At 33.7% G+C, this 24331-nt stretch overlaps 3 protein-coding genes across 11 annotated transcripts in view; 2 read left to right on the forward strand and 1 right to left on the reverse strand.

The window, feature by feature from the left end:
- Nucleotides 1–3749, forward strand: part of LOC126746165 (GATOR complex protein Iml1) — a 34890-nt gene extending 31141 nt beyond the window's left edge. For all 8 annotated transcript variants that reach the window (XM_050454293.1, XM_050454297.1, XM_050454296.1 and 5 more), the window contains 4 exons: nt 2647–2807; nt 2865–3036; nt 3092–3426; nt 3483–3749. In XM_050454293.1, coding sequence (XP_050310250.1) covers nt 2647–2807; nt 2865–3036; nt 3092–3426; nt 3483–3665 — 851 coding nt within the window. In that variant the 3' untranslated portion in view covers nt 3666–3749. The remainder of the gene's footprint in view (nt 1–2646; nt 2808–2864; nt 3037–3091; nt 3427–3482) is intronic.
- A 2671-nt stretch (nt 3750–6420) lies between these two features.
- On the reverse strand, nt 6421–10019 carry LOC126746277 (4-aminobutyrate aminotransferase, mitochondrial-like). Of its 2 annotated transcripts, none has more exons than XM_050454442.1 (9): nt 9831–10019; nt 9661–9776; nt 9438–9605; nt 9295–9375; nt 9083–9245; nt 8769–9025; nt 7392–7636; nt 7064–7332; nt 6421–6714 (listed from the first exon to the last, which is right to left on the reverse strand). In XM_050454442.1, the coding sequence occupies exons 1-9, from the start codon at nt 9868–9870 to the stop codon at nt 6587–6589; spliced, it is 1467 nt and encodes a 488-aa protein (XP_050310399.1). In that variant the 5' UTR covers nt 9871–10019; the 3' UTR covers nt 6421–6586. The 2 variants fall into 2 exon arrangements, with proteins under 2 accessions (XP_050310399.1, XP_050310398.1); XM_050454441.1 differs by lacking the exon at nt 6421–6714 and adding an exon at nt 6716–6934 and having other exon boundaries at nt 9831–10018.
- On the forward strand, nt 9689–22738 carry LOC126746276 (uncharacterized). The gene is made up of 11 exons (XM_050454440.1): nt 9689–9951; nt 16240–16845; nt 16897–17210; nt 17264–17468; nt 17524–17713; nt 17765–18030; nt 18082–18373; nt 18497–18698; nt 18757–19209; nt 19265–19629; nt 22052–22738. Exons 2-11 carry the CDS (start codon nt 16679–16681, stop codon nt 22685–22687), a joined length of 3090 nt encoding a protein of 1029 aa, XP_050310397.1. The 5' UTR covers nt 9689–9951; nt 16240–16678; the 3' UTR covers nt 22688–22738.
- The last annotated feature ends 1593 nt before the right edge of the window (nt 22739–24331 follow it).

Genomic DNA, 24331 nt, shown 5'->3' on the forward strand with positions numbered 1-24331 from the left:
ACAAAAAAAAAAACTTTTTTGCGCATGGGTTTTACTTAATATAATTTACTTAATATGATTTAATATAAGCAAATATACAGGGTGTCAATTTGAAAACCTCGCACACCTATTATCTCGAAACTGGTTAAGTTTTGATAAAGTCACTAGGACACCCCAATTCTATACCCCCCAGTACCTCCCTCTACAAAAATCTTAAATGGCAATAGGGGTTGAGTAATACCTTATTTGGAAGAACTTTTTATTTTCTACATTTTGGCACCTTATTTTTGAAATTTGCGTGCTGCGTTGCCAAGTGAGGGAGCAGGTTATTTAAACATTGTAAATTACTTATTATTTGACATTGTTCCTGTAAGTCTCTTAATTACGTTAAATTTATCCAAACATGTTTTCTTAGGTTAAAATTATTTTTATTGAACTTTTGCATAGTCGTCACAATTACGGCTGAATAATTTTTTTAATAATAGTCCCTACAAAAGCACCCTTAAAATTTACTTTATTAACACGTTTAGTTTATAAGGCGTTCAAAGTGTTTTCCATTGTTCTCTAAACAAAAATAAAGTGTATTCTCAAATTCTTCCCGAGCATTTTGAAATACCACTTCTGGAAGAACCCTACATGCGCTCTTAATTCTTCTTTTTAAATTATCGATATTATCCGGCAGAGTTTTGTAAACAACCGTTTTTAAATGTCTTCATAAAAAAAATCCAACGGCGTTAAGTCTGGTGACCTAACAGGCCATTCTATCGCTTACCTTCTATCAATCCATTGGTTAAGGAATCTGTTATTCAACCACTCTCGCACTGGTCAAAAATAATGCGGTGGAGCTCTATTTTGCTGAAAGTGTAGTTCGTTTTCTTGCAAAATGTTACCACCAACTTGATTTTCCAGTTCAGTTGTTATTAGAGCTTTCCAGTTAAGTTTTCTTCAGTAAACAATTATAATGGCATTTTCAAGAATACCGGCCCAAGATCCTGGAATAATTTTAAGGCAGTAGTTCATGGTTTTCTTCGAAACCCCTATGAATTTTTCTCGGATGTAGAAAAATCATCTGATGTAGAATGTCTCTAAAGATGCATATGTTACATTCTCATTTAAATTAATTTAAAGGTAATATAGGACCTTATTCGGAAGAATAAGGAGAGCACTTCCATCAGGCTATAATGGAATTTGAGAAATTTTACCGAGGCCAGTATATTGAAAGCATGATGGGGACTTCTTCAGGGGGGTTAATAAGAGACACTTCTACTGAACATGACAAAAAAAGTAAATCTGTTTATTTTTAATCGTTTGGGCTCTATTTTACAGTTTCTTTTATAGGAATTAATCATAAATTGATGTATGTGTAACTTTTAATTATGATCAATCAATATCAAGTAACAATAACAACTAACTTGTTTAACCTTGCTATTATCCTGCTTCCTTAGGAATATGTCACCATTATTTATCCAGAGATATTTATATTTCTGTCCTTTATTCAAAAAGTTGGGCTTTTTTAAAGAGTTCTAAAATAAATTTAGTAAAGTCGTGGTTAAGATAAATCTTGCTGTTGTCTGTAATTCCTAGGCATTGAGTGTTCAAGGTAAATTTATTTGGAGTTTTTAAAAGTTTTTGTTTGGTTTCACTTTCCTCAAAGCACACTTTTATTGTACTTTGTCTGGTCTTCTCTTTTCCTAGTCTGATAGCGGTAAAACTATGATTTTCTAGGTTTACTTGAAGTTCATTTCCAAATTTCTTAATAACGTTTTTTAAATTTTCGTTTTTTATAACTGGAATTCTTTGCACTATTATATTATAATTGAGTGCCTTTTGTTCTTCCTTGTTTAATTGATTTTTAACTGTTAAACCTCTAATTTTAACTAATCATTTACCTTGATTTTGTTCTTGATACTTTTCCAAAATAATATTATATTTTGTATCCATTTGTTCCAATTTTGCCATAATATCATTTAGAGTATAACTTGGCTGATTAGCGTTGGTGCTACCTTTACCTTGACATTTGCTACAAAACTAATCATCCTTGGATTTGAATGGTTTTTGATATGTCTTAATTGATACACCAACACATGCCCTGTGTTTTCATATTAAGTAGCCCTCACAAAGAAGACCATCTTTATCATCCTAAACATTTCTCTTACACAGATCGCAAACTTCCTTTACGGGCATTTTTACGAGTCGGCAACAGTCATCAGGATATCAATCATTAAGTCATCTCTGTGTCCATTTTTCATGTACTTTCATTGATTTGAAATTTCCATTTTTTACACATAAAAGCAAATTCAGAACTATTTTTTGTTCTTATTTTTATTTCTAAGTAATAAAAATATCGTGTGATACATCCCGTGCCCAAAAATGCTGTAGACCAGTGTTTGCACGCCAAAACTGATCTCCTATTCGTGTTATTTTCAAAAATACTTTAAGCATGTCATGGGGTTTTCAGTAAAAGCAATTCCTAAAGAACACCTGTAGCTCAAGGGCCTCAAAAGTGGAAGCAAAACCTGAAATTTTCAAAGACACTTATAACACTAGTTTCTGTAATAACTTAAAATCTATGCCAGGCATTTTAAATGGGTTTCTACTCAAAATAATATTTGCTCTATTGGTTCAACCTCTTTTGGACAACTTTAAGGCCACCCTACTTCATTTTAGGTGTGATATACAAGAAAACTCGCCTAGAAACCGACGTAATGAACAAAAGTGATCGGGTGGAATGGGGCCATTGTCGCTATCAGACAATTTTTAGACCCGACCAAGCGTACGAGTTAATAGCCGAGTGGCTTACGAGCTCCGGCTCTATCGTAGGAGAACTGGTACATTCTTTATAACAATAAACTTTTGAATGCAAACTATAAATATCTTTCTTAAAGCTCTTCGGTTGGCACAGAAAGGGACAAACGTCTTGCAGTCTTCAGATGATCCCCATACCGCATGACCCGCTTGCTTTGCCTTATTCAAACAAATCGGATCCTCTGAGGGGCCCGATATTTGTCCCACTAAACATCTCATGCCTGGAAAATGAGGATGGACCTCTTTTCAAAGGTGGATTTGTTCGAATTTCAAGTGCAAGATTGACTGTACTAAGGGTAGTTTTTAGATTTTCCTGAAGATACTTGGATGGATCGGATGTTTTTGTTTAAAGAAGCCATAGTGCAACGTTTCGGGTTCATAAAATGCCTTATAGAGTTCCCCAGTAACCAACCGCAACGCCCATCCAGGGAACATCAGTACATCCATGCCACTGGCACCATTTTTCTTTTAATCAATTGTTCCGCTCCGAAACCGGAAAAAGGAAAACCGATCGATAATAAACGCTTGAATGCCATGACCAAATATTCCTTACACGCAGGGTTTATGCCTAGTCCACACGAAGCGTATATCACCAGGCATGTATCGGGGCAAAATAAGGCAGATTATGATAATTCCAGAAAGGTTTGTTGTATAATTTAATGACTTTGAGGGAATACAGTTAAGATTTCACATTTTAGTTGGGCTTTTTGTGGTGCTGGAACCATATGATCAGCAGAAAGTGGAGAACCAACCAAGGGGTGGACAGCAACTTTCAGATCAAAGTCCTAAAGGATTTTAAGGCTTTCTGCAGCAATTCGGAGAACAGACTCAGGGATTTCTGGAGAGAGAGCTGGAATGCCAAAACGACATCTTTACTTTGAGAATTTGACTTTATTTAATTAGTAAGAACCATTTACGTTGTACAAATATTTGTATGTTCTGTAATAAATTATGTTGCCTAATAATGTTTTATTTTCTAACAAGTACTAAAATTCCTCATCTATTTGAGTTCCTTTTATCATCAATCATCACTTTTTGTCCTTATAATACGTACTTACAGGACGATTACAAAGACTAAGCTTAGTTCTCAATATTAATTTTATTATAAAATTTATATTACTTCATTAACTACTACTTGGTCAAAAACATGATAAATATAAGAGCAACTATATTTCTGCTTTTAGGTATACAATTTTTTGTAAATAGATTTACCGAAAATTGTGTGTTATATGTTAGTATTTGTAATAGGATAGGTAGGAACATGGGAAGTAATAATGCGTCTAAGTTGCTAAATAATGTTATTAATCAAGAAGTCATAACTATCATAAAAAAATAAAACATAAATTCATATACAGATAAATGAGAAACTAGGAATATTATTAAGTGGGTCTGAAAATAATCTGGTAAGTGATAGTGATACTATTGATTTAGACAAGGATTTTGATATCTGGTGATATATCTACAAATATTCAAGGCTTAACCAGTTTACAAGAAATAACTTTAGAATTAGCGGGGTGCGAAAACTAAATTGCAAGAGCCAAAGTTGAATATGTTAAATAATCTGATCTTACTGAAACCTGGTTGAATGAATATGTTTTTGATCAAGAATTTCGGTAATACAAACAAATTAGTATTTAGAGTGGACTGAAAACAAACCCTCATAGGTAAAAAGCAAGGGGGTGGTGTATCGATAGTTTTAAGTAATAACTATACAGGAATAACATGCGATACATTTGATAGTGACTTGGAGGAGGCTCTGTGTATTAAAATTACTTTTGATGATAAAAAGTGTCTTTCTATAGGGTGTAGTTGTTTACTTTGTACCCGGCTATAGTCTGATGTTATATCAAAAATTATACCAATGTATTGAAACACATCTTTCAGGTTGTAAGTATTTAATTTTAGATGATTTTAATCTTGCCCACCTTGTTTCGAATGTCCATCGTACGTCTATATGTGATTTTAAAAACTTTTTATCGTTTGTACAAATCAATATTGCACCTATTTTTTTTTTAACGTTTTATTAGCTTTAATTATAAATAGCTACCATTTACAGGGCCCAATAGTTAAAATCCGTGATAATCCATTGTTGTCTGTGGATCGTTACCATCCTCCTCTCACTGTTGAGGTTATAACTCAGCTTAAAATATGCTTTTCTATTAAAAGATCAAATAAATATCACTGACAAAGCTGTAATTAAAATTCAATAAAAAAAATTAAATAAAATGAAGTCTAGATAAAACTAAATCAAAATTAGCACATAAAAGCAAAAAAGAAATTAAGGTTATATTTGATAAAATACAAGTATATAACTATTAGAATATAAAAACTTACTTTTATCACTATTTTTAAGTTAAACTTTATGCCAGATAATACAGCATTACCTTGATGTAAGTTGATCACTAAAATATTCTTCCACATTATAATATGCTTTGATAACTAGAAGTTTCTTTCATTTACATTGGAATTTTTTAAAGTCTACTAAGTTTCGCAAGTTAAGGGGATTATTAGTGCGTATTGGTAGAGGAATATTAAAGTATGATGTTCTCCTTGCACAATTAAATGCCTATACTTTCTAAAAACCCACTGTCAAAAAAGAACAACGTAGTATCATAATGAATCCCTTATTCACAAACATTGAACAACAACAAGTAAAGTTGAAATAGGTAACCAACTGCAATTATCCCAAAAGGGAAGACCATATCTCAGGTTACTTTCAATCACAGCAAAATTACATAAAGACATTCTTCAAGGCAACACTGTGATTTTCAAAGTTTAGTCTATTGTCCATTATAATACCTAAAAATTTAAAACTTCCTGGATTGTTTAACTTATCTGTACCAAAAACATCTGCAAGATTACATCTTAAAGTAAGAATGTTAGTGTTTGTTATATTAAATGTGATTTAGTTCCTATCGAACCAAATCTTTACTTTTTGTCATTATTGATATTATTCTGCAACACGAAACGATTGAAATGATGCCACAAGATACTGGTATCATCAGCAAAGAGAGTTAAATGATCACTGATTTCTACTGAACATATATCATTAGGTAACGTATAAAAGGAACAACAAATATGATATGCGACCACGCTTATTGTTTGATGGACGAGAGTCTTTAGTGACTTTCTTTTAAATAACTCTTGTTGTTCACAAGATATAACAATAAGGTCCAAAAACTAAACTTGTGCAAGTATCTATTCTGTCAAATTGCGTTTCGATGGTTTTCTGCATATGTTTAGCTTCATTAACGTCCAGGGACCTAAGATTCAGGTTACTTAGGCGGATTGGTGTTGAATCATCATTTGATTGTAGGTCAATTTGAAAATTACTGGTTTGTTGTGACTGGACCTACTGCTAACGTCTAGGAGAATCAATAGATTCCGTCAAGGTTTGACTTCCTACTGGAAAAGCCTCTTGATCAATTTTTCAGGTTGAGGTTCTAGTCGATAACCCGTAGAAACGGACCAAAATCGCAATTTTTATCTACTATATTTTTATATATTTATTGAAATTCTTTTCAGGGGATTTGATTTAACTGTTCTGATTTGTGGAGGAAATTTATATATCTTCCAATCATCTTATATCATTTTCTATAAGGTATTTCTATTTTCTGGGTAAGTTAAAAGAAAAAACAGACGTAAAACTTGTTTTTATTCTCCATCCTGTATTTTCTCAGAATCACGTTTATTTTTGGGCTTAAAACTAATGGAAGACAAGATTCAGACAGGCAGCACATTAATAAAAAAAAAATAATTATCGATTTTCTATGGAAATTAAAAAAATAATACTCGGAAACATTCACTTAGCCGTCATCTCTCTCGCAACCTCACGTAGAGCACCTAAGAAAATATCTCCGTGCTCTCTCGAAAACAGCAGAGATGGTCTCAGACGTACCACCAGATCATGCGCACCACCACAAATAACACCTGCAAAAAGTTTCAGTTTATTGACACCTTTTAACTTACACTAATTGTATGCAATATTATAATTCTACTTTATATCTATAAAAGGAATTAGGTCAGCAAGTCTTTAACTCCTGCAACACGCATCTCAGGATGTCAAGGAATATGTTCGCGTGTTTCTTTTGAAACAGTAAGCTCGCCCTTAGTCTTATGCTGGACTTACCGCAACTACCGCACCACACGCCTAGGACATAGGAATGAAAACGTGAAAGGGTGGTCTGGCATTATATTAATCAAGTTAAATGTTCGAGGAAAATTGCATTTTCAGGCACAAGATTCAACTCTACTATATCTCAGAAAGAAATAATAATACCTTTTTCCTTTAACAACATAATCATTTCATCCCTCTTCTCCGTAGTTTGAGCGGTAAAAGCAATAAAAGTGCCCCTGCCCCTGGACGAATGAAACAACGGACAAAACTCAGTTTCCAAATCCTTCAGGTGCTTCAACACATACTCCCCCGTTTGCCTTACGTGCTCCAAAAGGTCATCCCGCACGATCACCTCCAGCACCTTCTCCAGCAAAATCACCTTTCCAGGATCTCCCATCCAGGTGTTGAAAGTTCTAAACGGTTGACGCACTCTGGAAATTTTATGATTTTCTTTTATTTGAATCGGAACTTTATGGTGGTAATCCCTTACGCCATTTCGCCAGTGTAAAAGTAACCACCGAGCTGCAGTTTCTTGCTAAAGGTCACAATGTCCGGGGGGCAGGGTAAGTCGAAATACTCGTGGCACCAAAACTTCCCTGTTGGTCCACCCCCGGTTTGTACCTCGTCCATGATTAATGCCGCATTATTGTTCTTGCAAATCACTTGGAGTTTTTTGAAGAATTCCGGGGAGGCGTGGTTGTCGCCTCCTTCTGACTGGATTGGTTCTACTATCACCTAAAATTTATTAAAATGTTAATACTTCGAAAACGCATTGCATCGATTTTATTAAATTTAGTTTCGCCTGAAAGCTGATGAGTTTTTTTACAAAAAAGGTTCTTTTTAAATGCAACTGCTTTGGAGTTATTGAGTAGGTTTTCAGTGGATTGAAAAAATGTTGAAACTGTCAAAGGCTTCACAAATATCAATAAACCGATGATAACTCGGCTTGTATTTAAGATATTTTCGTGAAACATGATAGCTTCCCTAAATATTTGCCTACAAATTTTGTTAGAGCATTAAAATGATTTACTCAAAGCTTTGCCAAATATGAAGCTTCATTCGGTCTGATGTTCAGTAAAGAACTTTGACCTTAGGGCTAATGTCTCGAAATAAAGTGTTATTTCTCAGAAACTACTAATCGTAGATTACTAAAATAAAAAGAAGCAGATTAAGCCTACATTTGTCTACAAATTTTGTCAAACGACTAAAATGATTTGAGCAAAATTTTGCAGGATATGGATCTTCATTGGGTCTGGTGTTCAGTAAAGAAGATTAACCTCCAGGCTAATTCCTCGAAATAAAATTATATTTCTCTGGAACTACTAATCGTAGATCACTGAAACAAACAGCAACATATGAAGCAAACATTTGTCTACAAACTTTCTTAAAGGACCAAAATGATTTAAGCAAAACTTTGCAAGATATGAAGATTCATTGGGTAAGTGTGGCCCTAGACCTTAATATAAAGTGATATTTGAAAAACAACGTTTGTAGAAATAAACAATAATATTTTCAATAAAAAAATAAACAAAAATGTAGCATCACGAGCACCTGTGGGAAGAATTGGGACGAGTACATGAACAAACTACTTATAATAGTTTAATTTCATATGAAATCTAATGAGTTTCTTTACTAAAAAGGTCCTTAAATTCAAGGGTTTTGGAGTTATTAAGTTGTTTTTTTTTGACAAATCTTGTTACCATCAAAGGCTTTAGAAAAATCTAGATATCTTGAAAACTCATGAAACGATTTTATTGAATTTAGTTTCATATAAAACCTAATTAATTTCTTTACTAAAAAAGCCCTTACAACTTTCCTTGTAAACACAACAGTTTCCGAGTTATTGAACATTTTTTCAAAGACTCACCCCTGCCACTGGCATCCCTTTCTTGCACCAACTATCGAACAACTCCTCCACCCTCGCCAAACATTTCTCGTCTTCCTTCTTATTGCACTCGACGTTCTCCTCCAAGGGGTATCGGTAGTTCGGGAAGTTCGCCATGGGCCAATCGAACGCCGGAATATCAATTTTCTGGATAAACTTGGACCTGGTGGTGGATAAAGTGCCCAGAGTCCTACCGTGGAAACCGTAAAGAAAGGACATTATGGCCAACTTGGGTGAACCTTGAACCAACAAGACAATAATCTCCGCAAGCGGGTGTTACATAGAAGTAGAATTACCAGGTGGTGTATTATAAATGCAAGACTCTTGCTCTTCTTTGGAGAAATTATCGTGACCTCTCTCTTTTCTTCGAAAAGCCATAAATGCGTGCTTAAACGCGTTTTCGTTGGCGCACGCGCCGCACATCATGGTGTTCAAATGGGGCATACCACATGGGGCTATCTAAAACACTATTTAGTTAAAGGGGCTTACGTTCTATTTTAATTCATACCATATCGCATATGCGGCTCATTCTTTTAGGCCAATCTTCCCCAGGGAACACTCCTAAGGCCGGTCGGTTAATTAGGCATTTCTTGAACATTGCAAGGGGCATTATTCATGATTTTTATGACACTTTATGAATTATTAGCTTACCAGGTCATGTTCGTTGCAAAAAGCTTTTAATAACTCTGGATGGTTATAACCTAAAGGTATGGTGGAGATCTGCATATAGGTATCCAAAAAGGTATTCCCATCAACATCTACCAAATAATTCCCAATGGATTTGTCATAGTTTACGAATACTGACGTAGAACCGGCTTGCTAGAATGCCAAATTTTTGTATTTAAAATTGATTCTCTTTTGTTGGAAAATTTACCTGAATTTGATTCAAATCGTGTAGAAGGTCTTTGGATTTGGGGCCAGGCACGGAAGTTCTCACGCAGGGCCCGCAGGGCTCTCCTGGTAGTGACGTTGATAGACATGCTCTGCCTCCTAACACGTTTTTTCTTTTAATTTTTATTGGAAAATTACTATAATCTGACTCACCAGTTTGTGGGAAAACCTTTCTTAAGGATTTGGACCACATTCTCTGTCAGCTGCTTATTTCGGACTGTTGTGGTGTATTGATCCGAAGAGCGCGCAAGTCTGCACACGCTTCCCGAGGGGTGTAAGTAAAGATTTTGCATCAAATATTGACTAAACAAAATGTTTACAACAATATAATGTCAATAACGTGACATAAAAAAAAAATTGCACCTGCAGAAAGTGATTTAACGTAATCTTACCTATGGCTGATGTTGAGACGATTTTTTCTTGCCTTATCATTTTTTGCGATGTGTAACGATTTTTTTATTTAAAATGACGGATATGCGCCATCTTCCCAGATAGCACCGTTTGTCCAATGGACATTTAAAATTAGTCCAATTATTATCCAGTAAGTCCAAGTACAAGGAACATTTATTGGACATACAATGGTTTATCGGTTTAGGATATTCATTTTTATTCTGATTATTGTCCAACGTTAAAAATATGGATATAAAAAAGCATTAAAATAGATCAACCATTATCTATTTTTAAATTATATTCAAAAAGCATTTAAGGCTGTTTGACACGACTATATTTTTATAGTCCTAAGTCCATATTTTTGACAAATCGTCTATATCTTTTAGTTTATCTAGCTGCCAATTTATGTTGTTTTCGTTGTATATTAGAGCTGAAAGTACAATAAGAATTTTCAAAACAACGGAACACATCGTGAATGTAAAAAAGCGTCTTTAGTTACTAATGTGCTGTGTCGTGATTAGTGAACCTCCATTGACTCTGTAGTTCATTCTTTACGAAAGATAAAATAATAGATTTTTGTCATGCTAATAATGATAATTGATCTTCGAAAAAGCTATAGAAATTATTTGTTTAATGTATTGTAGATTTCAGACACTTGAAATATGTTTGTTACTTTGAAAAATCCATGGTAGTAGTAGTACATGTTTATAGTGAACTTTATTATGTTTATAGTTTGTATACAATGTTTATAGTGAAGCAACACATGTTTATAGTGAAATATCACATGGTAGTATTACTAGGTTAAATATGGGAAGTGTCTTGAGGATTGTAGTAATGTGATAATAAAAGTGAAATTAGAAATGTAAGAAATAGAAACTAGAAATTAAAAGCTGACCGTAAAACTGGGTCAATTATTTAAAAATATCTCTTTAAATAAGACTAAAAAAATAACAATAATTATTTGATTTCTTCCTGGCATTTCAATGAGGAAATTATTAATATCTTAATTTTTAGTATATGGATTTTCATAATTTGTTCAAAAAGTGCCAAAAAAGCAATTAGAGTATTCTAAAAATCAGTACTTTAGTACCACATTTTAGCCACTAGAAATTAAGATGTTAAGTTGCCAATAAGAGACAAGAATTATTTTATTTCTTCTAGGCACTCCAATAAGGAAAATATGGATATCATAGTTTTTTGAATATGGATTTAAGTAATTTTTTTAAAAGGTGCTCTAAAACCCCTCAGGTTATCCCAAAAATCAATAATTATCACATTCTAGCCACTAGGAATTAAGATATTAAGTTGCCAATAAGAGACAAATTATTTTATTTCTTCCGGGCACTCCAATGAGGAAAATATTTTTTTTTATCTGGCCTTGTGTCGAACATATTTAGCCACAAGTTCAAGGTGGAACAACGGTATTCATGTTATATGATGGCTCTTATCTCACGGCCACCTATACACCTGTGTCACAAACAAATTAGAAAAACTCATTGGGTCACTTAATTCTCTAAAAACTTATATCTAACTCTCTATAATATAGATATCTGCTTAAATCAATTATTTTAATATCTGTGCTTTTAAAACTTATTTACTTTATTTATTTTTATATATTTTCTACCTTATAGGAAAGAATAGGACATTGACTTTTGAAAATTTTAGACAGGGTTACTCGCTTCTCGCCTTGTAGTCCAAGCAAGGCATTGTTTTAATTTAAGACAATACAGGGTGACTCGGATAGGTAGGAAAATAACACTAGGAAAAACATAGGGAGTGACTTTAACTAGCTTATATTTTACATCCTATGTTTAATTTTATCCATGTTATCCTAACCTAACATAGTATACTATGATAATTTAACTATTCAATATTGCAAGTCTAGTTTTTATGTGAATTATATTCTGTTTTGACATAGCTTTAAAAATTTAACAAAAATTGCTTCTAGTTTTTTATTTGTGGTAACTTCTACCATAAGGGTTGCGTGGCACATTGGAAGTAAGGATAGTTTTCCAAGTTCCATGTTTAAAAGTTGAATGGCTTGAGAATTGTTTTTACAAGCAAAAAGTCTATGATTCAGATCATCAATTGACCGACTATCATGTTTATTTTATATAGGTATTGATTGAAATTACCGTGTCCTACCAAAAACCTAAAACAGGATATTGACAACTATCTTGGAAAATTATGGCTAAGGACTAAAGTGTTTTTATCCAGTCTTTTTCTAATTGAAGTATAGGTATTTCTTGTGTTTGATACATATTCCAAAAAGGTGTTTTTCCAACATTCGAAGGCTTTTAAGTAAATAAAAGAGAATAAGTCCTTGTAGTGTACTTCAGGTATAAAGTTTTTGCAAGAAATGGCTTTCTTAGCTTCCTTATCTACTAACTCATTACCCAAATACCTAGAAATACCTCAGGAAAATATTAATATCTTAATTTTTAGTATATGGTTTTTTTATAGTTTATTCAAAAAGTGCCAAAAAAGCAATTAGAGTATCCCAAAAATCAAAACTTTAATACCACATTTTAGCCACTAGCAATTAAGATGTTGACTTGCCAATAAGAGACAATAATTATTTTATTTCTTCTAGGCACTCCAATAAGGAAAATATGAATATCATAGTTTTTAGAATATGGATTTAAGTAATTTTTTTAAAAGGTCATATAAAACCCCTCAGATTATCCCAACAATTTATAATTATCACATTTTAGCTACTAAAATAGGATATTAGGCTGCCAATAAGAGACAAATTATTTTATTTCTTCCAGGCATTCCAGTGAGCACAATGTCAATATTTTGAATTTTAGTTTATGGATTTTAATCACTTTTCCAGAAAAAACTTGAGAAACCCTTAAAGTGTCTTAAATACTAATAAATATAAAATTTTAACTACAAGAATTTCAGATATTCACTTGTCAGTAAAAGACAAATTATTTTATTTCTTCCAGGCACTCCTGTAAGTCTTATAATATTATATGATCTCAACTCAACTCAGCTCAAAAATGCTTTATTGTCAATATAAACATAGAAGTTGTAGACAAAGGCAATAGACTGTACATTAAAGGAATAAAAACGAGAAACTAATTTAAAATAAAATAAAATTATATAAAACTTTGAAAAATACTTAAGTGCTAATCATTAAAAAATTCATCTAAACTATAGTACGCTTTACAAGCAAGAATTATTTTCGTTCTTGTACGTAGGTTTTTTCAGTCTTAAGTTGCCTTATTTCTAATGGAAGTTTATTAAACAGCTTTCTACCTCCATATATGATAGAGCTACGGACAAGTTCAAAATGAGGAATGGGTAGCCTCAACAAATAATTTTGTCGCATATTATAGTGGCTTCCTAAGTGCCAGAGTTCCTGTTTATATTTTCTAAAAACTAAGCAAACTGTTTCCAAAATAAAAATACAACACAGGGTTAAAATATTATGACTTACAAAAAGCGGGCGACATGAGTCACGAGGCTTGGGCCCACATAGATATCTAATAGCCCTTTTCTGGAGTACAAACACTGAACTAAAAAGTGAATTTGAACATGAACCCCAAAAGCAAATTCCATATCGAAGGTGCGACTCGATAATGGCGAAGTATGCAGATCTGGCGATGGAGAAATTAAGACTGGTGGCAATAACCCTTAGGGAGTAGCAGCCTGATGAGACTTTTCTACACACATTCACAATATGGTCTTCAAATTTAAGGAACTTGTCTATGGAAAGACCCAAAAACTTACTGAACGGTAGCATGGTGATGGCTTCATTATTTAAACATATATCATTTGTATTACATTTAAAATTAAGGATATTTGTTTTGGAAACATTAAATGTTAAAAAATTTGCATCACACCACTCTTTTATTTTTACAAAATCTGCACGTATATTGGCCTCCATTTGAGAAACATCAGAGTCGTGCCAGAGGATGGTGGTATCATCGGCAAACAATGTAAATTTGCCAGTTACCTGCAGTTGTGGCAGATCGTTCACATAAATGAGAAAAAGTAAAGGACCAAGTACTGATCCTTGCGAAACACCCACATTTATATTAAGTTCCTTAGAGATATTAAATTTGATAGCCTGGACACGATTTGATAAGTAGGAACGAAACCACTCAAGGGCAGTTCCTCTGAAACCATAGAGCTCCAGTTTCATCAGCAGCACTCTGTGACTTACGCAGTCAAATGCCTTGGACAAATCATAGAATACCGCTGCTGCAACTTCACCAACATTCAGTCGGTTGTACAGGTGCTCTAGAAAGCTAAAGATAGCATCATTTGTGCTCACAGACTCACGAAAGCCAAACTGCTGAAGACTCAATAGGCCAAACCTATTTCAAAATGAAACCATCCTCACCTTAACGAGCCGGTCCGCTATCTTGGCGAAAGTAGGCAATAACGCTATAGGTCTAAAGTTAGAAGGACAGTCGCGATCGCCACCCTTGTAAAGAGGAATAATCATTGCTCTTTTTAGGCACTCTGGAAAAACTCCAGACAAATGAAAAGTTAATTGACTCGGCCAAGACTTGCAACAAGCAAAGCAACAAGAGGTAAAGCAGAAAATATTTTAAGAGAAAGTCCATCCCAACCTGATGAACTCCTATTAACCATTAACTGTTTAAGCTCTTTTACACTTGTGGGGGCAAAAAAGAAAGATTCGGCTACTACCACATTGCTGAGATAGTTCCTGGGATCTATTTTTTTGGCTGCAAGGTTACTAGCAATATCACAGTAGAAGGAATTGAGGACATTGGAATCTAAGGTACTTGGAATAACCAAGACACTATTTTTGCCCCTTAGCTCATTTAAAATCTTCCAAGACTCTTTTGCTCTGTTGGAGGAATTATTTATCCTCCTTTGAAAGTAGGTCCACTTAACCATTTTGATTGAGTTTCTGTAAATCTTGCGGTATCTGTTATAATAATTTAAAAATGTTGCATTGTTCATAGCGTAGTTCCTAATGTAAAAAAGGGAGCGCATATTTTTCCCAGATACTCTTAAACCCTCTACCAAGGTTTTCTATTTCGTTTCTTAATATTGACAACAGGAAAAGCAGTGTTAAAATTGTTTAATACTATTTGATGAAAGCTATGCAGTGGGTTAACAGTAGTCAATACATTAATCCAACTTGACATATTGCAGAGTAAAGAGAATTTGCGAAAATTAGCTCTAGTATAAAGTCTATCGTGTCCAAACTTATTCTCATTAGCTGCACTATTAAGCTTTACTAATCCCACTATTGCCTCATGGTCAGACTAACCGGCATTGGTTGTTGTACACTGATTTTCGTGTTGGTTAAAATTCGTACAGAAGTAATCTATCAGTGAGGAAGAAAATGATCATATTATAAATGTCAATATGTTGATTTTTAGTAAAAGGATTTTAACCATTCTTTTAGAAAACACTTGAAAAGCCTTTAGAGTACCCAGCTATCAATAATTATATCATTTTCACCACAAGAACTCAAGATAGGTACTGACTACTGATCAGTAAGAGACAAATTATTTTATTTACTTCAGGCACTCCAGTGAGAAAAATATTAATAAATCAATTTTTAGTGTGAGGATTTTAATCGTTTTTTTAATAAATACTTGAATAGCCCTTGGAGTATCCCAAATATCAATAATTATATAATATTAGCCACAAGAAGTCAAGAAATACACTTGTCAATAAGAGACAAATTATTTTATTTATTTTAGGCATTCCAGTGAGAAGAATGTGAATATCTTGATTTTTAGTCCATATATGTTAACCATTTTTTAACCAGCGATAGTATTGTTAGGTTAGGGTAATTAGTAATATTTAGTAAGTGCAATTAACTTAAGCTTTAGTCATGAACAGTTTTTGGAAAGAAAGACTGATTTTTCTTAAATTGTTTTTTTTTTTATGGATATGCACTGAAACCTTAAATTTGAAAAAGTTGCCAAAGTCTTGTAGAAATAAAAAACCGTGAAACTGGGTTAATTATTTTAAATTATTTGTTGAAACAAGACTAGAAAAAAAACAATAATTTAGACAACCTGTACTTTCTTCCTACATTTTTTCATTTTTTGATTTAAATGACTGAAATGTGAAATTTTCTTTAAAAAAAAAATAATTATTTTGTTACATAGCTTCTCACTAAATGGACTTATATGGTATATATAAGTCTCATATTATCTACATTTTCTTTCAGATACTTCTAAACTACAATTTAGAGCTGATAAGAAGCCGACAGAGACAGCTATATAGAAATGAAATTTTTAATTTTAAAGAAATTCAAGTGTCTAAAATTGGTACAACTAAGTGTAAGAAGGTCCAAAAATGTGTTGTTTGACTCACTTTAATACATGTTACACAAAGAGGTTTTCTTTTTGGATAAAAACTGGGATGACCCACTTTCCATAACGATCACGTTGCCAGTTTTACGTGTAGAATAAGTCTAATAATGTAAAATCCACCACATTACTACGCCCCGTATATAAACATTATATGCTTATTAACCATTTTTCTATATAAGCAACTAATTTAATATCTAGAACACTTTAAAGTTGCTAATAGAAGCACTTTCTTAAATTTAAACTAATAAGCAGAACGAAGTGTGTAGACCAATGGTAATAAGAGCATAATCAAATATGTTCAAATTAAAAACTTATTTCCTGTTTTTATTAACTTTTAAATTGTCTAAACCGGAAGAAATTTTCTATAACGTGAATAACCTCAAAGTGCTTCACAAAGTGAGTGATAAGTTCCTCAGTATTTCCATTGACCCCGGTGTCTTACTCGCTGGGGTTAATTTGAGGTAAGCCATTAAACATCCCTTAAACAGTGGTTTTAAGAACCGAATATTTAGTGATATCTCCTTGACCTTGGCAAAACACCTTGGCCCTGCCCACATCCGGCTTGCAGGTCCGTCCACTTCATTTTTAAAATATCTGGATAACGAAGACGAACCTAAAGGTGGCAACCGTGATGGGGACGTTTTATATGTGACCCCATCAATGTGGTTCGGCATCAACGAGTGGTTCAATTTGGCCAGTTTAACCCCCGTTTTCGGTTTAAATGATCGGGAAGTGGAAAAGGGTTTGTGGAGCCCCAAGGGCACGTTACCCTTATTGGAGCTGAGCGATAAGTTTGGGGTCAACTGTTATTGGCAGCTTGGAAATGGTAGTTTACTTGTTGTTTTTTTTGACATCAAATTATAAGAAAGAATTTTGAAGATTGTTCCAATAAAACAGCCATTCGTTACGTGGAAGAGCTGAACATCCTCAGGCAAACCCTGAATAGGTTTCCAGAACATAACGATACATGGAAGATCGTTGGAAGTGATTTTAGTACGTGCGCGTCCAACGATATTTCCAACGGGGAATTTCAACAGTATATTCGGGATTTGGATTTAAATGTGGATGCTGTCATGTGGCAAACGTATGGAAATAACATGGTGTTTATTAGATATCCAGATTTATTTTAACACTTTCAGGTTTTTAATTTCCAAGCAAGATTTAGGTTTCAAAGAAGCCTCCCTGTGGACCAGCATACCCAAGGAAAAACACCCAATAACCTTTAAATCCGCAATGGAATGGGCACTAAAAGTTGGGAACGCAGCTACTTTAGGTTACGACGTCGTATTCCGAGAGCCAAGGTTATTTGAGATCACACACGATACACCCGTAAGTATAAATCTGCTTTATGGATGTTTTATATGAAAAACCATTTTCAAGGTTTACTGGTTTTCTTTTCTCTATAAAAAACTGATGGGCACAAACGTACTGGACATAAAAACGCCACTGGGAAACCCCAATATGACTGCGTTCGCGCACTGCACAAAACGCCCCAACAATTTCGTGCGAAGCGGCTCTGTGACCCTGATGATGATCAACAACAGGTCAGAAACTTGCCAAGCCAACGTCAGACTCAACACCGTTATCCTGGAAAAGTCCATGGAGGTCCAGAGTTACTTTTTAACTCGATCCAATGAAAGTGAAAGGTAGGAGGACATTTAAAAAAATATTATAAAGTTGTTTCAATAAAATTGTAGTAAAACGGTTCTAAACGGTGAAGAACTGACTCTGACAAGACTGAATAACCCAGATCAAATCCTTAAACCGAAACTGCGACGGGCTAAGCTGATGGGCTACGTTTCGTTGGAAATGCCTCCTCAGACCATCGCCTTTTTCGTCTTAACTGGAGCAAAATACGGCATTTGTAGCCAGAACGAGGACGATTTGGATTCGATTCTGGAACAGATTAATAATGAGCAGTTTGAGTCTGGATCAGTGGAGGACGTCCAGTTTAATATCGAGGGGCGTATGGGAAATATAGAAGAAAATGTGAGTAAAATATTTTTCGAAACCCATCTCAAACACATGAATCATTATGATATGATACATCTCATCTGTAGTATCTCAACGTCAAAGAAACGTTGATTTTTTCTTAGGATGTATTTCTTTTAGAATCCAATAAGTCTGCAGTCGATCAAGAAGAACATCCTTAAAGAAAAAGAACTGGACAAATCATTTTATGGAAATTTCCTAAGAAAACCCCAGAGGGAGCACGATCTTTTGGAGAAACATTTGGCAAATTTCAAGAAAAACGCCCTACACAAGCACCTAAAAACATTCGTGGAAAAATCCAAGAAAAATGACCTAATTACCCGTAACTCCGTAAAAAAACTTCCAAAAGACTCTCATGTAACTAACTCACTTCTTTCCAGGTTCTCCCTTAAAAACCCCATACATTTCAAATATGCATTTAACCGTAAAAGAAGTAGAGGAGATTTTAAAACGTAGAGCAAGGGCAAAAGCTTTGGCCAAAAATGTGAAACTTACCAGTGCTGAGCTGGACATGCTCGTAAATAAAGCTACCCTTAAAATACCTAAAAGCCTGTGGCACACCCTTCGTAAAAGGGACATCAATAAGATTCTGCTTGAAGAAAAGGCCAATCATTACAAAAACAATTTGTTCAGTCAAGAAACACTGGAGCAGCATTTTAAGCAAAAAAACAAGCTACATCCGAAGCTGAAGCTATTTAAAAGAGACATCAATTTGGATTTGCTTAAGAGGAAATCTGAGCCATCACCAGTAAGTTTGAGGAGCAGAAGTAAAACTGTGGTACAACCAAAAGAAACTTATGGAAGAAGGAATAATATGGATCAATATTCTGAAGGTATGGATGAAGCCTCTGAAGCCTTCTGTGTTTTTAAAATAAATGTATATTTCAGAGCCACTAAATGAAGACTTCTTCGAAGACTTTTTGCACTTTGAAGAGAAACTTATCGAGGACATCAAGGATCCGAGACGCTCCTTTGCAGACGATCTGAAACGTTTGGACTTGCGCAAACTGCAGCAAGAACTGTTCAAAAAGCCCAAAACTACAACCGTTAATCCTTTGGGAAAACGTTATTTTCAATATTTGAAGGCTTCCCATGAAGATTATGATGAAGATGACCTTGATCCTATAGTCGAAGATTATCCGGCACCGTCTTTTTCACGATTTAACGATAAGAGGAATAAGGATGGATGGCGTGACTGGCAGGTGAAAGCCCACCACACAAATAAGGATATTGGAGAAAGAAGCTTTTTATGCGTGAGTACTTTTAATTTTGAGTTGTTAAAATTTTTAGTGTCAAGGCTCCTTTGCATTCAATTGTTTTTTCTAAGATGGTTTCCCAAGATGATGCCCATCAAGTAATTAAAAAAAAAAAATCCTAGATTTCACCAGAGTGCAATAAAGCAATTTTCAAACTTGGCAACATGTACATTAATCATTTGGCCTTTCCACGGTTCAGTATGCTGTCTGCACCTTTTAAAAAATTCCATCTTTTCTTCCTATGTATGCAGACAGCCTATTACACCGTATTAATGCCATTTTTGTCAAATATTAAACTTTTTCTACGTAGTTTTATTTATATTTATAAAAATTTGCCTTTTTTTATTTTCTTTATTTTTTTTATTTTTTTTATGTTCGGTTGGCAATACCCTGGTTTAATATGCTGTCTGTATCTTTTCCAAAATTCCATCTTTCTATTCTCTTCCACTAGGCAGGTATATAGACAGCATAGTGCACCTCATTAATGTCAATTTTTTTTATTATGATTTCATATTTATTTGATAATACCGCGGTTCAATATGCTGTCTGCACCTTTTCCAAAATTCCATCTTTCCATCCTCTTATAATATGCAGGTATGTAGGCAGCATATTGTACCTTATTAATGGCAATTTGTTCAATTATCATTTGCTAATATCTCGATTAAATATGATGTCTATACCTTTTCCAGAGTTTTATTTTTTCATCCTTCTTTAATAGGAAAGTTAATAGACAGCATATTGCACGTCATTAATGAAAATTTATTTGTTTATCATTTGGCAATACCGCGGTTTAATTTGCTGCCTGCACCTTTTCCAAAATTCCATCTTTACATCCTTCCTTATTAGGAAGATACGTAGACAGCATTCCGTCCCTTAAGAATGACAATATGTTCTATTATCATTTGCCAATAGCGCGGTTCAATATGCTGTCTGCACCTGTTCCAAAATTCGATCTTTCTAGCCTCCTTTAATAGGGAAATATGTAGATAGCAAATTGGACCTCATTAATCGCAATTTGTTCGATTTAAATTTACTAATATGCTGTTTGCACCTTTTCCAAAATTCCATTTTTCATTCCTCCTTTAATAAGAACGTATGTAGGCAGCAAATTGCACCTTATTAATGGCAATTTGTTTGGATATTATTAGGCAATACGACGGTTTAATATGCTGTCTGCACCTTTGCCAAAATACCATATTTTCATCCTGATGCAGAAGGAAGGTATGTAGACAGCATTTGCACCTCATTATTGGCAATTTGTTCGGTTATCATCCGCGGTTCAATATGCTGTCTGCATATTTTCCAAAATTCCATCTTTCCATCCTCTTATAATATGCAGGTATGTAGGCAGCATATTGCACCTTATTAATGGCAATTTGTTCAATTATCATTTGCTAATATCTCGATTAAATATGATGTCTATACCTTTTCCAGAGTTTTATTTTTTCATCCTTCTTTAATAGGAAAGTTAATAGACAGCATATTGCATGTCATTAATGAAAAATTTGTTTGGTTATCATTTGGCAATAACGCGGTTTAAATTGCTGCCTGCACCTTTTTCAAAATTCCATCCTCCCTTATTAGAAAGATATGTAGACAGCATTCTGTCCCTTAAGAATGACAATTTGTTCTATTGTCATTTGCCAATAGTGCGGTTCAATATGCTGTCTGCACCTTTTCCAAAATTCGATCTTTCTATCCTCCTTTAATAGGGAAATATGTAGACAGCAAATTGGACCTCATTAATGGCAATTTGTTTGGTTATCATCCGCATTGATGCCATTTTTGTCAAATATTAAAATTTGCTTACGTAATTCTAAATATATTTCTTTTTTTTTATAAATTTTGAGGCGTGGCAACATGGCAATTAGTTCGGTTATCATTTGACCATAATGCGGTTCAATTTGCTGCCTGTACGCCTTTCAATTAATATAAACCAGCCAACATAACCATTATTTAACCTTACATTAACCATTATTTAAAATGGCGGACTGGAAAAATTACTCATATTTAAAAGAGACATATTATTTCAAAGCTATATTATAAGATGAATATTTTAAGATTCTGATTATTGTATATAACACAAAATGGTGTTTTTTTTTAAATGAAGTTTTTAGTTATAAGATGGCGCACGTCCGCCATTTTGTAATTTCAAGTGTCATTAATCCCGTCACAGTTCTGCTCAAGGGAACCACGTGGCTCACTATGGCGAACTTTGATTGTAATGCAGTTCAATATGCTGTTCGCACGCTTTTCCACTTGTACTATATCAACGGATTTCTGACAGTTCAAAAATGGCAGACTTTGATTGTACCACGGTTCAGTATGCTGCCTGCACGCGTTTAATTTGCATCTCTAGATAAATCATGAAATTATCGAATAAAAAATGCGATTTATTTAATGAATATTCCATTTTCAGGATGACATGGACACGTTTAATTACCTGGAAAACATGGATTATGGCTTTTTACGTAAAAAGCGGAGCTCCGACAAAATTCAATCCTTACTTAAAAAAATGAAAAACAGACAGAAACTGGGAAGCACCGAAAACCAGAAAAGAAGCAAACGTTCGCTTCTAAACAACAACCTAAACGGCATAAGTCCTCCCCAGCTAGAATTGAATCTAATGAATCCAGTTTATTGGGCAACATTGCCTGTCAAAACCTGGATTCAAGAGCAAAAAATTAAAAATGCCTTGATGCAAAACCAACTCCATCAAACTTTCGCTTTAAGAAAAAGAAGACATATTGAAGATAGATCAAGTGAAACAAGGAAAAACGAAATTTCTAATGAAGCAGATGGGAAGTGGTTTAAGAAAATCGAACGCGAAAAGTGGCATCCTGAAGGAGTTGCTAAGAATGAAATTCTGAAGGAGCAAACTGGTCCCAAAGCAAATGAAGTTTCTAATATTTATAAAACTCCAAACTTTCAAACTTCACTCCTAGTGAAGTCATTTCAGGAGTTGGCGGATGACTTAAAGGATAAAGTTGACCTGGTGAAAAAGAGCGTTCTGAGTTTTTTCGAAAATTGTTGTAAGAATTATATCCTTTTTTAATACTATATATAATAAAGACTAATTCTATATGAATAAAACTCTCATCATAAACTGTAATATTTTTATTATAAGTCCTTCATATTTTTTTTTTACAATAACGTTGCAAGGATGTTTTACAACTAACAACAATCAAGTCCGATGACTATAAGACTTATTTATCTTATTATATTTTATTACATAACAACGTGAACAGCTCTTAAATACTACTAAAGGTACTCAGCGATCTACAAAAAACGTGTCTCTCGATTTCTCCTTTTTTACCGATGATGGTTTCAATATGTAATTTGAACAACAACGAAAGAAAAAAAAAACGAATTTTGCGATTCTCTTTTTTTTTACCAATTTAACAACAATATCTACAATTAAATTTTTTTCTTGCAAATAATTAACAATACAACATCGATCATTTCATTAACAATTCATCGTCAGGGTTTGTTACAATGAAATTCTCACTACGCTTATTTGGTTTTGTAATTATAAGTACGGAAGCAAGAAGCTTTTTAGAAACTAAGAGATGCCCGAAAAGGGACATTTCTTGAGGAAAAAATCCGTTAAAAATTCTACCGTATATACAGGATGTCTAGAGTTAAGTTTACACTATTGTTTTCTGCCTTATTCTTAGTTCCTTTTTTTAATGGGATACCCTCGGTATTATGACACCAATCGATAGGAAATTCTTTTTAAACTAAATTACTCCTTTTAAGTACATTTTTTCAATTTATTCTTCAATTATTCATCTCTCAGATACCACTGAAGCTAACTTGTCCTTGATTTATTCCAGAAATTTAATAATTAGTTTTGCCAACTATGGTCTGAGGATTTTTATGCGATTGTACAACTTGAAAAATTGTACTAAAAAAGCAATTTATTAAAAAAATATTTATCATTTACAGGGTGTACCATCCATCAATTCAAGAGTGAACAATAGTGTATACTTACTCACAAACATCCTGTACTGTTAATATTAACCTAAGGAGTGAATACTAAGAGTTACAGATACTATAGTGTATAGAAGAATCCTTATGTGTCGTTGTCTCAATTTTGAGGGCCTCAAACAAATTAAGATAAAATAAATTTAGTGTAGCTCTCTCGGAAAACGGAAAAAGGGTTTGTTTTTTCATTCCTGTCAGTTTAAAACACTAAGGGACTAACAACTATTTTATTAATATAAGATTAATAAAAGTACCTAGTTACAATATATCACACACCTGAATAGGTAAACCTACGCATTGCTTTTAAATTTCTTTTTCATAAGAGAAATTAAGTGAGGAGGAGGAGGAGGAGGAGGAAGGAGGGTCCACCACAACACTTTCTAGCAAGGAGCCTTAATACAAGCTTACTAGAATATGCCAGCAGTGTCAAGTAATAGGAACTCGATTTATTTATGTTGTTTTGGTGGTAAAACTCATATTTCTTTTTAAATTCGGGTTTATATTAAAATCAGTTCCCATAATGTTATTATATAGAAAGTATGACGAGGAGCGCATATATATTTATAATAAGACAGTTACTCGAAGCTAGAAGTGAAACTCATTCGTTCTTAAGCTAAAATTATAAGCATTAGGGTTACTATTGTACACCAAAGTTTCACATTTTAAGAAACATTTTTTTATCGTAGTACAGAGTATCTCAAAAGCAATGTTC

The sequence above is a fragment of the Anthonomus grandis genome, chromosome 17, assembly GCF_022605725.1.
Source record: "Anthonomus grandis grandis chromosome 17, icAntGran1.3, whole genome shotgun sequence".
Lineage (NCBI taxonomy): Eukaryota > Metazoa > Arthropoda > Insecta > Coleoptera > Curculionidae > Anthonomus > Anthonomus grandis.

What these genes read in the sequence shown, in the direction of transcription:
- LOC126746277 (XM_050454442.1), bottom strand. Translation starts at nt 9,870, where the DNA reads ATGTGGTCCAAATCCTTAAGAAAGGTTTTCCCACAAACTG. An exon ending in ACGATTTGAATCAAATTCAG is followed by an intron (nt 9,606 to 9,660) that starts GTAAATTTTCCA and finishes TTGGCATTCTAG; the next exon opens with CAAGCCGGTTCTACGTCAGT. An exon ending in AAGGGATGCCAGTGGCAGGG is followed by an intron (nt 7,637 to 8,768) that starts GTGAGTCTTTGA and finishes AATAAATTTTAG; the next exon opens with GTGATAGTAGAACCAATCCA.
- LOC126746276 (XM_050454440.1), top strand. Translation starts at nt 16,679, where the DNA reads ATGTTCAAATTAAAAACTTATTTCCTGTTTTTATTAACTTTTAAATTG. An exon ending in GATGCTGTCATGTGGCAAAC is followed by an intron (nt 17,469 to 17,523) that starts GTATGGAAATAA and finishes TAACACTTTCAG; the next exon opens with GTTTTTAATTTCCAAGCAAG. An exon ending in GAGAAAGAAGCTTTTTATGC is followed by an intron (nt 19,630 to 22,051) that starts GTGAGTACTTTT and finishes TTCCATTTTCAG; the next exon opens with GATGACATGGACACGTTTAA.